Source organism: Elephantulus edwardii, unplaced genomic scaffold (genome assembly GCF_000299155.1).
Source record: "Elephantulus edwardii isolate Elephantulus edwardi_28Jun2011 unplaced genomic scaffold, EleEdw1.0 scaffold00105, whole genome shotgun sequence".
Taxonomy (NCBI): Eukaryota; Metazoa; Chordata; class Mammalia; order Macroscelidea; family Macroscelididae; genus Elephantulus; species Elephantulus edwardii.
The window spans coordinates 8504748-8521906 of record NW_006399855.1 but is presented as its reverse complement, the minus strand read 5'-3'; the positions used below and the strand labels follow the sequence as shown (position 1 = coordinate 8521906).

The following is a 17159-nucleotide window of genomic DNA, read 5'->3' as shown; positions in this document are numbered from 1 at the left end:
TTTTTGCTTTTGTTTTTTAAATTATTTTAATTTTTTTTAGTCCCTCATATTTCTTTTTTATCTTACATTTTTTAATGTATTTGCTTTCAAAGTTTATGTACATTGTGTTTCACTTTTGTTCATTCACACTGTGTTTCATATAATCATGCTCATACATTATGTTTTATAAAATCAATCACCATTGGAACTTGCCCATAGTTTTTGCCATGAAGTCTACCTTTATCAGAAATAAATATTAATAAATCTGCTTTTTTTAGGTCACTGTTTGCTTGATATATTTTCCCATCCTTTTATTTTTAATTTATTCTTATCTTTGTGTCAAAGTTGAGTTTCTTAGAGATAGCATATTGATAAATCCTGTTTCCTTACCCATTCGGCACTCTCTATCTCTTGATGGCTGCATTTAAACCATTTACATGCACTGTCCTCGTTGGTGGAGTGAATTTACTGCTGTCACTCTTTCCTGTTTTTATTGTGTTCTACTGATTTTTATTGTTCTGTACACTTTTCCGTGCTGAGTTTGTATCATCAACTTCTCTTTTCATTTTGGTCTGTGTTACCTCTTCTTTCTTGTTATAGGTAAAAGGTTTGTTCACTATTTTTGTGGTTATCCTGTAGCTTATTCTACCTCCCTGACTTTAAAATGAGTCCTGGTGTGAGACATTAGGCAGCTAACCAAGAGGTCTGCTCCACTGGAGAAAGATTGAGCGTTTCCTTCAATAATGATGGAGCGTCTCTGTGACTTGGAATAAAATTGACAACATTGGGTTAATTTTAAAACAGTCTATTCTATCTTGATTACGCTTTAACCACTTCTTCATTTAGAAACTCTTCACTTTATGGATGTCAGCATTTACAGACTGACCTTTTTGGTTCTCTATTTAGACTCATTTAAACGTCTTTAACTTTTAAGAATTCTTTGTGTGTATAAGGGAATGTTTACCAGGTGATGTTGGGGTTGGGGAGTGTTCTCTGTCCACCAGAAAGGTGTGTTGCAAAAAGTGAAACAGACCATCACTCAGGCAAACAAAAAGGACAACTCTCTGTTCAGAATCTGCAATCTCAAATTGTTTCCTGTCATTATAGACTCTGTGCAATGGATACCTTTAGCATTTCTTGTGAGTTAACATATTCTCTTAACTTCTGTTTATCTGGAAGTGTTCTAATTTTACCTTAATACTTGATACTTATTTTTTCTGCATATATAATTCTTGGTTGGTAATTTCTTTTTCTTCCTGGATTTTATTTATAGCATCCCATTGACTTCTTCCCAGCATAGTTTTCTCTGAGAAATTAGAAGTTAGTTTTACTGATTGGCATATGTAGGTAACATTACATTTTTCTCTCCAAAACTGCTCTCAAGATTTTTTTCCCCCTTGTCTTTGGTTTTAGAAGATTTGATTACATTATATCTTGGTGACTTTCTTTAGGGTAAAAGGAAGTTCTTCATGCCTCTTGGATAGTTATCCTTTCTTCCTTCATTATAGTAGGGAAACTCTCTAGCAAATCTTCAACAATGCTTTCTGTGCTTGTCAGCTTTCATTTTTACCTCCTGCTGTTCTAGAGTATGATCACATACAGAGTCATTCTCTTCGTGGACTCCTACATAATTCTTAGGTTTTCTTCCCTTTTATTAACTTACTCTTCTCCCATTTTTTTTTCCTCCTACAAACTGGTATCAAATGTTTTGACTTCTAAATCACTACCTGTTGTTGATTTGACTCTACTTGTCTGTCCTTCTAATCTTACCTATTACAAAATTTCTGAGATAGAGAATTGGTAGATAGGCTTTTACAAAAGAATTAAATCAGAAGCCCCAATTCTCTGAAAATTTTTCTTCCTTTTCCTACTTTTCAATGCTCTGTCAGTGATGGCTATATCAGACCTCCAGAAATCATCCACCTAATTCAACATAGACTTAGTTCTTTCCAACATGAAGAACTATTGAGTCTTTTAGAGATGACAAGAATCTCAGAGGCAAATTAACTTCAAGTGTTATACTGGTATATTTGTTAACCAAGGGAGAAAAGGTTGGCTCAGCTTAGAAAAATTCAAGACTTTGCAAAAGCAGATTTAAACTATTTTCCAGTGGGGAATGGGGGGGGGGAGGAGGAAGGTGAGCATAATTTCAAAGCCAGGGACTTCCAAAGGGGAGATTGTTCACCTATTGCAAATGATGCTAGTGAGAAAAAAGCATGAAAGGAGACCAATGTCACAGATCCCAGTCACAGTGAAAGTTGGGTGTAAATGTACAAAAGAGGCAGATCTTATGAAAATATAGCTAGAATATCGTGGCTTGGGACCTAAAAATCAATGTGGAAACATTAGCAGAAAAACTGAGCTGAGGCTTTTAAAAACCAGCAAGCAGGCCAGACTGTGAGGAGTCCTGGCACTTGGATCAGCCAGACTGGTTTTGAAACCTAGTTCTGAAATGTTGAAGCTAGATTGCTTCACTTATAACCTTCTTCATCTGTAAATCAAGAAATAATAACAAGACAGCACTCAAAGTGCATAACATAGTACTTAGACTGTAAGGGAGCTTTTCAGGAAAAAGGTAGCTCTTACTATACTTTTGTTAATTATCATCAAAAGGGATTTTCAACTGTTTAGATAGAATGAATAAAGAAGTACAAAGTTTAACTGTTGGCATAGTACAAACCAAAAGGTTGGATGCTCAAAGACACAATCAGCTCCACAGGAAAAAGATGAGCACCTCCCATAAAAATGTATTGCCTCAGAAATCTGATGGTCACTATGGGTCTGAACTGACTTGTTGGCATTGGGGTGGCTTGGATCAAGGTAGGTTTAATTACAAGAAGCTCCGGTGACACTGTGATCAGAGTATCCACCTACTAACCAAAAGGTCAGTGATTCAAACTCACCAGCTTCTCTGCAAGAGAAAGATGAAGCCATATACTTCCATAAAGATTTACAGCCTTGGAAGTCCTTTGGGTAATTTTTGCTTTGTCCTACTGTGTCATTATGGGTTGACATTGACCCAATGCTAGTGGTTTAGATTTGAGCACAACAACAAAGATAGAATTACCTAACAATGCGTTTGCTTTTCCTCCCCTGCTCCTAGCAGCATGCCCATTCTTCTAAATAAACAGAATATTTAAAATTTACTTCCACCAAGTATATTCCAACTTCTCCACAGGGTTTCTAAGGCTGGAAATATTTATGGAGCAGACCGCCTCATCTTTTTTTTTTCTCATAGTGACTGGTGGGTTCAAACACCCTACCTTTAGGCTAGCATCCCAAAGCATAACCCACAATGCCATCAGTGCTTCTAGAATATAGTAAGAAGGGGAAATTAAATCCTAAAGGAAAAAGGCAATTGGGGGCTGAGGTATAAGAAGAGTTTCCAGAAAGCTCTTAATCCTCCTAGTCCAGATTAATTATATCTTAGAGAATTTAAAAAACTTAAAGTGGAACCATGAACCATATTAGATAATTTTTGAGAAAAATCTGAAGATGAGAAAAATCATCAGAGGGCCCACTAGTCAATGCACTTTCTACTTTAAAAGCATATAGACTTTAATGCTTTAATTTTCCTTCCTATCTCTAGGTGGATGTGTGGATTATTGAACCCCAGGGAATGAGATTTCTTCACGTTCCCAACACATTTGAAGGACATTTTGAAGGTGTTCCAGTCATATCTAAAGGAAACCAAAAGGTACACATTGCAAAGAGTTTAAGTGACTATTTCAAAGGGTCTCTTCTTTGCTGTGAGTGAAGGAAAGCAGTCGAGTTTGGAGCTAAGGGCATTGCAATCATGAAGGAACCATGATCCCTAGGCAGAGTCTAGGGTCTTGCACAGGATATAAAAAACCTCTCAATTGTCTTATGCCATTTTGGCCAGAGACTGTCCCTAGTGTAACTTCAATCCACTTGGCCACCATCTTTCATGTAATAATTTGTAGTAGATTTTTCATGTAAAGAGAGTGATACAACTTAATTCTCTTTACCTTCTTAGACAAGAGTTAACCAACTTTGAAAAGGTGAAAGTTTTATGACCCCCCTCACAGACACTTTCTCATACAGGTAAACATTTCTACCTTACCAGAAGGGGACAATTTTTTAAAACTTAAAAAGAGCGAGAGAGAGAAAGCCTGGGAACCTGGTAAAGTACACTACTTTTAGGTGTTTTTAGAATGTCCAGGGACTCTTTCTTTCCAATGGTCCCACTGATGTTAACATGATGCAGAGGGCCCACGGGGCAACACCTCTTCACATGTGTGCACCAGACAGACAGCTGTCAATTCCTTGTCTGGAGATGGATTAGAGCCAAGACCAGGGTCTGACATTAATGTTCTTTCCAGGCACATATCTCCTTCAAGCCCACAGTAGCACAGCAAAGAAAATGCTTTAACTGCTCTGAGACAGCAGTGGATGGAGAGCTGGTGGTGATGTATGATGTGAACAGAGAAGAGAAAGCTGGTGAACTTGAGGTGAGTGGCAACAGGTTCTAGACCTACCAACCTGATGCCAAAGAATTATCGACTATGATGATTATGATTGTGATTGATTAGGATTAAATAAATTTCCTAGTTCTGTAGGTTCTAGTTCCAAAACAAGTTAGAGAAGAGAATAAAATATTTCTTTAATATCCCTAAGCAGTGTCTTTTTAATATCAAGAAAAAAAATTTACTTTTTTTTTTTCAAGATAATCAGGTCCTTGTCACAGAAGGACACTTCTTAATCTTATATGAAGAAAAACAGGCAGTTTAAAATGGGTGTTTTGGATAACTTCTCAAGGCCCTTTGCAATTGCCCTCTCAAAGAAAACAGTGATTACAGGGTAGGAGAAAGCAATCAAAGCCAAGAGAAAGCTGTGGTGTTAGTGAGGAATTACAGGGTCAATATTTATTTCGAAAGTTCTCCTTTTCTCATTTTTTAAACGTGTGTCTATATCTCCATTGTTATAGTGATTAGAGTTTTGAAGGGCTATAATGTCCCCAAGGGACAGTGAAGCAGAGGAGCCATATTCTTTCAGCTGCGTTCACACTGTCTGTATCTTCCCTCCCCATCTTTATCCCTCTACACCTAATCCAACTCCCACTCTGGCTGGCTAATTCCAAAACTTAGCTTTGGTGCCATTTTCATGGAAACCCTTTATCTGGGTTATACACACTCCAACTGAACTCTTTTTGAACGCTTTACTTTCTGATCACAGCACATAATAAACTGTACTGTAATTACCTGCTTGCTGTTTGCACCCCTCATGGTTCTTGGAGACTCGTGAAAACAGAGGCATCTGACTCACAGTCATTTGGCATGAGGCCTGAACAGAGACTCTCAGCAACACATAATGAGTAGGATGGAATGAAGTGAAATAAAAATCCTGGAGGTTTAAACAAACAAGAAGATGGTGAAACAGAAGTGCACCACAGTTCTCTTCCTTTTGACCATGACACCTCCTGTGGTTCATCCATTGTTCATCTCCTTTCTTAGTCTCAGGTTTACAGACTAAGTTGAGACTGATCCAAACCATGGTCTTTGCAATTACTTGCTCTGCATCAGAGAGCTGGACAATGACAAGGGATGATAGGAGGAGAGTTGATGCCTTTGAGCTATGGTGCTGGAGAAGAGTATTGAGGTTACCATGAACTGCTAGAACAAACAAGCTCATCCTGGTGAGGATGAGACCAGGCTGCTCCTTGGAGGCAAGGATTCGGAAGCTCCGTCTGACATACTTTGGACATGTTGCAAGGCAGAAGGGATGTCATGCTTGGGAGGGTGGAGGGACAGCACAGGAGAGGAAGATTCTCGGTGAGATGGATTCATTCAGTCACTGAGGTAACATGGATAGGTGTGTCAGAGACAATAAGATTGGCAAGGTATAGAGCAGGTTTCGGGGTTATTGTACATGGGGTCGCTATGAGTTGTAGGCAACTCGACGGCACATAACAACAACCCAACCCATTCGAATGGCCATCCCACTCTTCACCGCAGATTCCAAGACTTAGATTCTCAATAAAACCCCCAACTTCTCCCATCCTCCCACACACATTCTGATTTTACTCCCTCCACAATCCTAACTCTTATCATGGATGTCATCTGCCAGATATTTGTAAGTAAGGAAATTCCTTTTCCCATCAGTGAGTGAGAGGGGAGGTATGGAATTCTATCCCACCTCTTGGAGATTGTCCAGAGAATTTTACTACCATGATAAACACCTGTTTTATAGAAAATTGCTTTAAAATTACCAATTTACAAGTAAGCTTTGGAAGTGTTACCAGTTTCTAAGCTGGAAAATGCCTGCTATCTGAAAAACTAACAACAATATGTATTTTAGAGTTTAAATCATAATAGAAATAATTTAATAGAAGCATTCAGACTTATTTCTCAGACATTTTAGGAAAATTACACCTTTAGTCAGAGAAACTAAACACATTTTTATAGAGAAATTTGGTCTTTCTCTTCTAAACATTGATAATGATTTGGTTGACAAGTCTCTTTTATTTTGCAGGTTTTTAACGGGTATTTTGTCCACTTCTTTGCTCCTGACAACCTGGAACCAATTCCAAAAAATATCCTCTTCGTTATTGACGTCAGTGGCTCCATGTGGGGAATTAAAATGAAGCAAGTAAGGACTCTTTCTTTGCAGTGTCATATAGGATGCCCAGTTAATTTTAATATGTCCTGTCCCAAAAATGCAACCAGTCAAGCTTTCCTTCTTTGTTAGAGGTAGAACTCAGTGACTGGTTATCAAGATTGTGGACTATTTAAACTATTATATAGTAACAAGATGTGCATATTAATCGTCTAGTCAACTCTCTCTTCTAAAATTCCCGTCATTTTCCTTTCTACTTAAACTTCTCGCACTCTTTTTTCTTTTTTCTTAGGTTTTTGTCCCTTTACCTTTTTTTCTTTTTAAAAATTTATTTTTTGTTCTTGTTGGTTTTTTTCATTGCAAATACATTTTTTTATTATCTTTTTCTTTTTTTTCATTTAGGTTGTTTATTTTTCATTTCAATAAACATCTACAGAGATTTTGGAATTCAGTTCATTCATTTTTGCACCCTTCTCCCCGCACAAACCCCTCCCCCCTCCCCCCCCGTTTGCTCCTCTCCTTGAAAAGCAAAAGGAAAAAAAATTTATTTTAATGAAAGTTTACAGAGACTTTGGATTTCCATTCATTCATTGTTGCACACTTTCCTTCCTGCCCACCCCTTGCCCCCACTTCACTTTTCTCTTTGAAAAGTTAAAAAAAAGTTCTTTCATTGTTATACAATCCTTCCCCCTACCCCCTCAGCCCACTCCACTATGCAACTTTCATTCCAGACTCTTGTCATGACAATAATACCTAATCACATATCCCTTTTAAACAGTTTTCTCCCTCATCTGTTTCAATGACGTATACATTATTTATCCCCTCTAAGTTTCCCCTAACCTCGATATCTGTCCCGCTTTACAACAGTAGCACTATGCGGTATTTGTCCTTTTGTGACTGAGATATTTCACTCAGCATCATGTCCTCCACGGTCACCCCATTTTGTATATTTCATGAGTTCCGTGTTTTTCAATGCAGCATATTATGCCATTGTGTAAATATACCATAGTTTCTCTAGCCATTTGTTTGTTGATGGGCACTTGGGTTGTTTCCAATTCTTTGCTTCACTCTCTTTTTCATTCTATAGCCATTATTTCCTTGAACAATTCGCTTAAGACTTACCTCTTTGAAAGATTTCTGTATGTAATCTCTTCTCATTCTGATCACTCGCCTGTACCACATTCTTTCTGTTCTTTTGCAATTTTATTTTAATAGTAAACTAGTTAGCTAGTTGTGCTATCTTATCTGTCCCAGTTATATGATAATTCCTTGAGGTTTGCTACCCTACCTCTTGTCTTCCAATCGTTTAGTAATCCTCACAAGTTTAGTTCAGATCTTAGTATGGGCCTACTCAGAATGTGTTAAAGAGTATAGATGGAATCCTGGACAACAAAAGATGCTTTAATATATTCATATGGATATCCAGGAAAATAAGTAACTATTATTTCATTCAGCAACCATTTTGACCACTAACATGTTTGCTACTATTGTTGGATCTATAAGGAATTGAAGGTAAATAAAATATCTGGATTTTATCCCCTTGTGTTTATACGCTAATACAAAGCTTCTCAATAGTTGCATTATTGAACATTTTGGACTAGAGAATAATTGTTGGCTGTGGGGACTTTCCTCTGCATTGTAGAGTGTTTATCAATATCTCTAGTCTCTACCCATTGTATTGTAGTGGCACCCTGCCCAGTAATGCTGTTCTGTTTAGGTGCTGTTGAGTTGATTTCAAATCATAGTGATGCCATAGACAACAGAATGAAACGCTACGTGATCTCATACCATCCTCGCAGTCATTGCCCATTGTTGTAGTTATCAGGTCATTCTGTCTCCCTGAGAGCTTCTTTTTTCACTGGCCTTTTGCTTTACTGAGTATTGTTTCCTTCTAAAGGGAAAAGTCCCTCCTGTCAAAATACCTGAAGTATGTGAGACAAAGTCTTGTCTTTGCTTTTAAGGGTCATTCTTGTAAACATTAAAAAATGCTCACATGCAACAAAACTTACCTCGGATAAGAATAACTGTTCTACTACAATACTCTATCCATATATTCCTTTCTTCCTTCATTAATTTCTTTAACAAATATTTCTTAAGCTGCTATGTGTCAGAAAGCTGGACAATGACTAGGGATGACAGAAAGAGAATTGATGCCTTTGAGCTGTGGTGCTGGAGAAGAGTGTTGAATATACCATGGACTGCTAGGAGAACAAACAGGTTTGTCCTGGAGAAGATGAAACCAGGCTGCTCCTTGTAGGCAAGGATTCTAAACCCTCGTCTGACATACTTTGGGCATGTTGCAAGGAGGGACCATTCCTTGGAGAGGGACATCATGTTTGGGAGGGTGGAGGGGCAGCACAGGAGAAGAAGACCCTCAATCAGATGGATCAATTCAGTGATTGGGGTAATGGGAGTAAACATGTCAGAGACAGTGAGGTTGGCACAGGATAGAGCAAGGTTTAGGGCTGTTGTACATAGGGTCACTGTGAGTCTCAAGCAACTCAACGACACATAACAACTATGTGTCAGATCCTCATTTGCTAATGTATCATGATTCTAAATGAGTCATGAGAAATAGCTAAGGCATTGACAGAGTGACTGTAACTAATGGTTTAAATGCAGCAGAGATTTTGAGGATGGCACTGAATCACGCATTGTTTTGTTCCATTGTATATATGGCTGCTGTGAGTCAGAACTGACTTGATGTCACCTAACAAGAACAACAGTGTATTAGACACTTAATTCATCGATAAGCAAAATAAACAGAAATAATATGCATTCTTATCTTCACTGAGCTTATATTCCGGTATTGGATGGGACAGAAATGGAAAGAATAAAAGATGAGAATAAGCATAGAAAATTATTTTTTAAATGGGTTAAACACTGAACAAGGGTGTGTGTGTGAGAAAGAGAGAGTTAAAGAGTATAATAGCAATCAAGAGAGGTAATTGCAAGAAGATGAGAATTTAACTAGATTTGTCCTCTAACTGGTGATTTTATTGAGAAGACCTTTAAGAAAACCGTAAGATGAGGGGATAGTTGTGCACCATCTGGGAGAAGATACATAGGCAGCAGGAACAATCAGCGCAATGATTTTTGCAGACATGTTCAAGGAAGAGAAACCCAGTGTAGCAGGAGGAATAAATCAGAGAAAGAAGTAAGGAGCAGGGGCAGATTATATAAAATCCTTCAGGCTGTTTTCATAATTTTGGCTTTTATTTTCAGAAATTGAAAACAATTGCAGAGTCCTAATGGTGCAAGTGTTAAGAGCTTGGTTGGTAATTCAGAGTCAAAGGTTCAGACTCACTTGGTCATCTACTGCTGTTAATACTGCAGCCTAGTAAACCCTATTGGTAAATTCTATGTTATACAGGGTCACAATGGACTCCCAGCCACAACAAAAGGGAGCGCTATTAAAAGGAAGCTTATTGAAAGGCCATCTCAATAACCCAGGCAAGCAAGAAATAATGGTGGCTTGCAAAAGGGTGACAAGAGTTTATGTAACAAGAATTAATTGAAGTCTGTAACTTTGTTAAAGATAGGACAAAAAAGAAAATCATTTTTTGAAGGTTAAGTTATGAGTAAAGGAAAATTTAAAGCTGTTTTGAGGTTTTTATCCCATTCGATCAGAAGGATAGAATTTGCTATCAATTGACATAGAAAAGATACGAAAGGGAGTAGATTTTGTGGGAAATAGTAAGAGTTCTATTTTAGACATGTTAGGTTTGAGATATCTATTAAACATTCAAATAGGCTTTTGAACAGAAATCAAGTGTTCAGAAGAGGAATCTGACACAGTGATGGACAGTTAGGAGTTAACAATGTGTGCTGTTGTCATTGTCATTATCATTGTCATTGTCCATGCTGTGTGGCATGGAGTCAGACCTTGAGTCATGTCCCAGCCCATGTACAGTGGAACTAAGCATCACCTAGTCTTCTGTGGTCCTCCTGATTGGTGGTAGATTTGATGACTTTGATCCAAGGGTTTTCAAAAATAGCTAATTTTTCAGAAGTAGATTGTCAGGACTTTCCTCCTCCTGTTGTTGTTGTTGTTAGGTGTCAAGAGTTGGTTAGGACTCATGTACAGCAGAATGAGTCCAGTTGGTTTCAACTCATGGACAGAAGAATGGGCTCAATCCTACACCATCATCACAATCTCTGCTGTGCTTGGACGCATTGTTTCCGCCACTCTGTCAATCCATCTCTTTGAATGTCCTTGATCCTCTGTTTTCAAAGCATGATATGTCCTTTTCCAGGGACTGGGCTCTCCTGAGAACATGACCATAATATGTGAGACATGGTCTCTCCACTCTTGCTTCTAAAAACAGTCTGGCTGATCTTCATCTAAGACAGATGTATTTGTTCTTTTGGCAGTCCATGCATATAGATGATATTTAAAACAATGAGACTATATCAGAAAAGAACAACAAAAGTTTAGACAGAAGAAAAAATCTAGACCAAGCCAAAAGGAACTCCAAAATTAAGAATTTTGAAAACAACATAGAAACTCCATATGACCTGACTATTCCACCACTAGAAATATATCCCAAGGGAATTAGAACTGAGGCACAAATGGAGATTTATACAATAATGCTCATAGCAGCGTTATTCACCATTACAAGAAGATGGAAACAGTCCAAATGTCCAACCATAATCGTATGGATTGAGAAATTGTGGTACACTCACACTATGGAATACTATACAGCATTCAGGTGCAACAATTTCAAAAAATACTATGTTACTTGGGAGAGGCTGGAGAGCAGTGAAGTAACACAGTCTCATAAGGACAAATACTACATAAGACCATTATAGTAAAATAGATAACTATTAAAGCATGTATGGGAACTCAAGGTATGGGGGGGATAGAGGAGTGAGAATAGGTAGGGGTTAAACCACAGGGTTGCACAGTTTGATTGGTTGAAGTAGGGAAGCAAAGAAAGGAGAGGATCAAGGTGAAAAGACAGGGTAATGATGGGCCAGGTCCAATGGTGATTCATTTTATAAAACATAATGCATAAAAATGACTGTATGAAACACAACATAAATGAAAAAATAGTGTGAAATGCCACGTATACAAAATTTGTAAGCAAATGAAAAAGAATTTTGAGAACAATGGAAGTGAAGGGAAAAAGCAACCAGCAAGAGAAGCTGTGGTGATTCAGTGGTGAAAGCACTTGAGTGGTGACCAAAAGGTCAGCAGTTCAAACCACCAACAACTCTTTGGGAGAAAAAAAACGTAGTAGTCTGCTCCTGTAAGATTTAAAGCCTTGGAAATCCTATGGAACAATTCTACCTTGTCTTAAAAGGTTGGAATTGATCAATGGCAATGGATAAAGACATGAAAGGGGAAGACTTGAGGATGACGCATTCAAGAATTTTTATTGCAAAGGGAAACCGAGACATGGGGAAAGTAGATTCAAGTGATGTTTTTAAAGGGGTGAGAAAGAATGGCACATGTGTCTGCTTATGAAATGTTATAACTGAGGAAGGATATTTAAGACGTAAGAGAGCTTGTTCTTTTGTATCACAAGGCAAAAAAGAGTGACATAAAACAGCCAATAGTATCAAAATTCAGAAGATATATATTCAGGAAAAGTGAAAAAAGGTGTATGTTGACTAAAGACTTCAAGGGATTTTTCTGAAAGAAAGTGTGAATTAGTGCTTGACAAATAACTAAGACTATGTTTAGTCTTCCTACTTTCCTCTTAAACTTAGGACTTATGTAACGAGACTTTGTTTCTTTTTTTTTTTTTAATAGACTGTGGAAGCTATGAAGACCATATTGGATGACCTAAGAGCTGAAGACCAATTCTCTGTAGTTGATTTCAACCACAACGTTCGAACATGGAGAAGTGATTTGGTTTCAGCCACTAAAACACAGGTTGCAGATGCCAAGAAGTACATTGAGAAAATCCAGCCTAATGGAGGTGAGTAGATTTGGCCTAGAACTCATTAATAATCTACCATAGGATTCAAATCATGGTTCACTTAAAAAAAGAAGCAACGTTTTCTACCACAATGACATTTGTCCAATATGCCATGATCTACTTTAAATAGTGAATTGTTTTTAAATAACACATTTAGTATTAAATTATTATTAAGTTTGTGATAAGGAGTCTTGATAGCACAGTGATTAAACACTTAGCTGTTAACCAAAAAGCTGGTGTTTCAGTGAAAACCTAGTGATCTTCTCCTATAAAGATTATATAGCCTAATATGGCATGCACTTTGGGCAGCTAAGTTAGTTCCTAAATAACAGATATAATGTGAAAGTGTATGGCCTTAATTCATTGCAGAAAGATTGGTCAACTTTGACCCAACAGTGATGTATATCTCACCTTTTGGAAATCAACAGCTACCTTCATAACTTAATAAAATTTCTCTTATGGACAAATATTCATATAGACAAAAATCTCAAGACATCATGGCCAGGATTTAACCAGCTTTACTTTGAGACTAAGCCAGTAGCTCAGTAAGAGACAGGTTTCATGCAGAGTCTCAAAACAGAACCAGGTAAAAATGAGTGACCCTGGAGGACATTATGCTGAGTGAAATATCTCAGTCACAAAAGGACAAATACTGCATAATGTCACTGTTGTAAAACAGGGCTGACATCGGGGTTGGGGGGAACCTAAGAAAAGAGAGATGAATGGGGCATACTGCATTGAAACATATGAGGGAGAGAACTATTTAAGAGGAATATGTTGTCGTTATGTGCCGTCAAGTCGTTTGCGACTCATAGTGACCCTATGTACAACAGCCCTAAACCCTGCTCTATCCTGTGCCAATCGCACTGCCTCTGACACACCCATCCCAATTACCCCAATCACTGAATCAATCTTCCCCTCCTGCGCTGTCCCTCCACCCTACCAAGCATGATGCCTCTCTCCAAGGACCTGTCTCTCCTTACAACATGTCCAAAGTATGTCAGACGGAGCCCCAGAATCCTTGCCTCCAAGGAGTAGCCTGGTTTAACCCTCTCCAGGATGAATCTGTTTGTTTTCCTAGCAGTCCATGGTACATTCAGTACTCTTCTCCAGCACCACAGCTCAAAGGCGTCAATTCTCTTTCTATTCTCCCTAGTCATTGTCCAACTCTCTGATGCCTAACAAGTGATTGCAAAGACCATGGCCTGTATCAGGCGCACCTTCGTCTCCAGAAAGACACCGTTGCTCTTGAGTACTTTAAAGAGGTCCCTAAACAGCAGGCTTTCCCATCGCAATATGTTTTTTTATTTCCTGGCTGCTGGTGCCAAGAGTGTTATTTTCATGACAAGATTACAGAAAAAGAAATACATATTAAAATGGACAGTGGACTTGGGAGGGGGAGGGAGATTGTATAACAATGAAAGGGTTTTTTTTTCTTCAAAGAGAAAAACTAACTGGGGGAGGGGTAGGCAGGGAAGAAAATGTGCAACAGTGAATGAATGGGAATAAAAAATATGCTATAAAAAATTAATGTTGCATTTAAAAAATCATTAATTAAAAAACATTTAATTTAAAACAAAACAAATTAAAAAAACAAAACAAAAAACAGGACCAGGCAGTCAAAGAAGCAGTATCAGAATCTGGTGAATGAGGAGGTAGATCCCTGCTTGTTGAGGTCAAAGAGAGCCTAATAATGCCGTAAGAGATTCACAACCAACTTTCAATAAATGGACGTTCTCAAGATTGTTGATAAGGCTGCCATCATCATTATTGGGGTGAGGTTTTTTGTCGGGGGGGGAATATACAACAGAATAGCAGCACATTATATTTCTTTAACAGGCACAAATATCAATGAAGCACTTCTACGAGCAATCTTTATTTTGAATGAAGCCAATAACCTGGGATTACTGGACCCCAACTCAGTCTCTCTGATCATTTTGGTTTCTGATGGGGACCCAACAGTAGGTGAGTATCATTTCAGCTTTCTAGCAACAAATCTTTTTAGTGTTGTTTCTTAGGAATATAACTGACTCAAACTAGAAAAAGCTAGTGACGTACACCTATGTTTATAAAGTATTTTAAACCTATACCTCCTAAAATGTTTCCTTTTGACTCTGAAGCACTTATCCCCTCACTCTCTTCCAGCCCCTTTCCCTTCTCTCCTTAAGACCAATGGTCCTCCTGTATGCCTCAGCTCACCTCCAAACATTACGTTGAGCTCAGCTCAACAAACAATGTTGTTGGTTTTGTTATGTACCATTGAGCGGGGACTGACCCAGAGCTGACCCTCCAGTGCATTTTCAGAAGCAGCAAATCACATGAAAGATTGCCTATTTTCCTCTTGTGGAGCAGCTGGTGGATTTGAGCCACATGCCTTCAGGTTGGCAGTGTAGCTCCTTACCGCTAGGCCACCAGAGTCTCCACAATATGAGGACATTTTACTAGTATGTTGCATGGCTTGCAGTGAAATGCATCTATTCTTCAACTTAAGGTATAAGAAGATGGTGTACTGGGATTGTGTATGATGAGCGTTTATCCCTACTAGGCTTCCTAGGACTATCTATGGATTTCACAGTGCTGTATTTGCCATTGTTCTTTCCATTCTCCTCAAGTCTTCACTGCAACTGAAAAAATGACTTCTCTCTGATACACCCTTTAAAGTTAAGCACTTTTCATATACATAAAACAGCTTCAACAGCTTCTGCTTCTGATATTCGCTGTTATTTCTGTTTATTTCTTTATACTGGCAAGTGTAAGTTACAGTGAATAGCAGATTGTGCTGCAATCTGTCACAGGACAAGGACTAACATGGTGCCTGATGCATTACTAGATGGAATAAAAAATCTGAGGTATCCACAACAATAATAACTGGAGTTTTAGAAAAGGCAGAGGCAATAAATGTGTTAATGTTGTTATAGTTAGGTGCCATCAAGTCGAAAACAATGCATAGCAACCCTTTTAATAACAGATCTCAACCCTGTCCTCCCTTGTAACGTCCTCATAATCTCTGATACACTAATGCCCTCTTCTGCAGTCACTGAGTCAATTCACCTAGTTGAGGATCTGCCTACCTTTCACCATCCCTCAACCTTCCCAAGTATGATGTTCCTTTCCAAGGAGCCACATGTCCACAGTATGTGAAATGAAACTTCACCATCCCTGCCTCAGAGAAGCCAGTTGTTGATTGCTATCAAGTGGAGTACGAAACATAGTGATGCTGTCAAAAAAAGACCAGAAACCTTTCTAGAACTATCGTCATTTCTCCAAGTTCATAGAATTACCAGAGGCGTGTTGTTTAAGAAGTGAATGCCACTCCTGCTTCCTAACGTGTCTTAAAGCGGGAGCTTCACCGAACACTGTCCACGATGGGTAACCATTATGACATTTGGCACCCAAATGGCACAAAGTTGAGCATAACAGCAATCTCAGGTTACCTCAGTACAACAAATTGATAGAAGAGTACTGTACCAATTTTAAGAAAGTTCCCCCAAAATATAATAACTGACTTTTAAATACTACAGAAGAGCTAGTAGTGAGATTAAAATGAGCAGTGGTTATATAACTGTAGGGCATATCGTTGTATAATAGAATCACTTTCCATTTAAAAATTTAAAATAAAATTATGAAGAAGAAAAAAGAAATGTCCTATGCATTAAATATGTTTCTACTCCTGCCCCCAGCATCCAATTCTTGTGCCTGATGGCAGCCACTGCTTGCCAGTTTCTTGGCTGGCCTTTCTTCCAGAGATATTCTTTATCTGTATACTGTTTGTAAGGTGTGATTCTTGTTTGGTGCCTTTCAATCAGTTCTGACTCAAACAACACCATGAAACACTATCAGGTCCTGAACAGTACTCACAACCGTTGATAAATTTGTGCCCATTGTTATACCCACTTTATACCCGATCCCATTGAAGATTCCTTCTTTTTTCATTGAGCTACCACTTTACCAAGAATAATGCCCTCTAAGGATAAGTCACCCCCTGAGAATGTGTTCAAAGTACATGAGATGAAGTTTTGCCATTCTTTATGCATACATAATATTTAATTATTTCAAGGTATCATAATATTCCAGTTGCCTTTATTAGTTTACTACTAATAATAATCAGTTTACTTTCCTTGTATGTTGCTATTTCCAACAATATTGCCATAGGCCATTGCTCATATTTAATTTCTATAAATACGAGTGCATTGTCTTGGTTAACTAATACTACTAGACCAGAGTTGGATGGACCACAGTGGATGACTTTTACAAACAGAAATACATTTTCTTACAGCTAAAAATCCAAATTCAGGGAACTGCCTCTAGGAGAAGGCATTTCTCCTCTGTTGGTTCTGGAAGAAGGTCATTATTTCCTTCAGCATCTGCAGACCTAGAGTTTCTTGGCCCTCTGTTTATGTCCTGGCCTTCCTTTGGGTACTTCCCAGTATAGGGACCAAGATCCCCAGGATATGCTACACTCCTGATCTTAAGTTTCCCACCTGCTGTGCCTCCTCTTTTAGCTACCATAAGACAAAAGATGTTACAGGTCACACCCCAGGGAAACTCCCCTTTCAGCAGATCAGGGTTATCACTTTATTTTTTTTTCCAGTTTAAAAGTTAATCTCTTTAATTGAGAGAGGAGAATAAATGCATAGCTAGAGAAATACATATTTTACCTCAAATTTTTTTTTTACA

At 38.2% G+C, this 17159-nt stretch overlaps 1 protein-coding gene across 1 annotated transcript in view; it reads left to right on the top strand.

Moving 5' to 3' along the window:
• The window catches only part of ITIH2 (inter-alpha-trypsin inhibitor heavy chain 2), a 61423-nt gene that overhangs the window by 23726 nt on the left and 20538 nt on the right, over positions 1 to 17159 (top strand). Inside the window, exons 7-11 of the mRNA XM_006891875.1 lie at positions 3569 to 3676; positions 4323 to 4451; positions 6472 to 6588; positions 12314 to 12482; positions 14322 to 14447. Of these exons, the coding sequence (XP_006891937.1) occupies positions 3569 to 3676; positions 4323 to 4451; positions 6472 to 6588; positions 12314 to 12482; positions 14322 to 14447 (649 nt within the window). The remainder of the gene's footprint in view (positions 1 to 3568; positions 3677 to 4322; positions 4452 to 6471; positions 6589 to 12313; positions 12483 to 14321; positions 14448 to 17159) is intronic.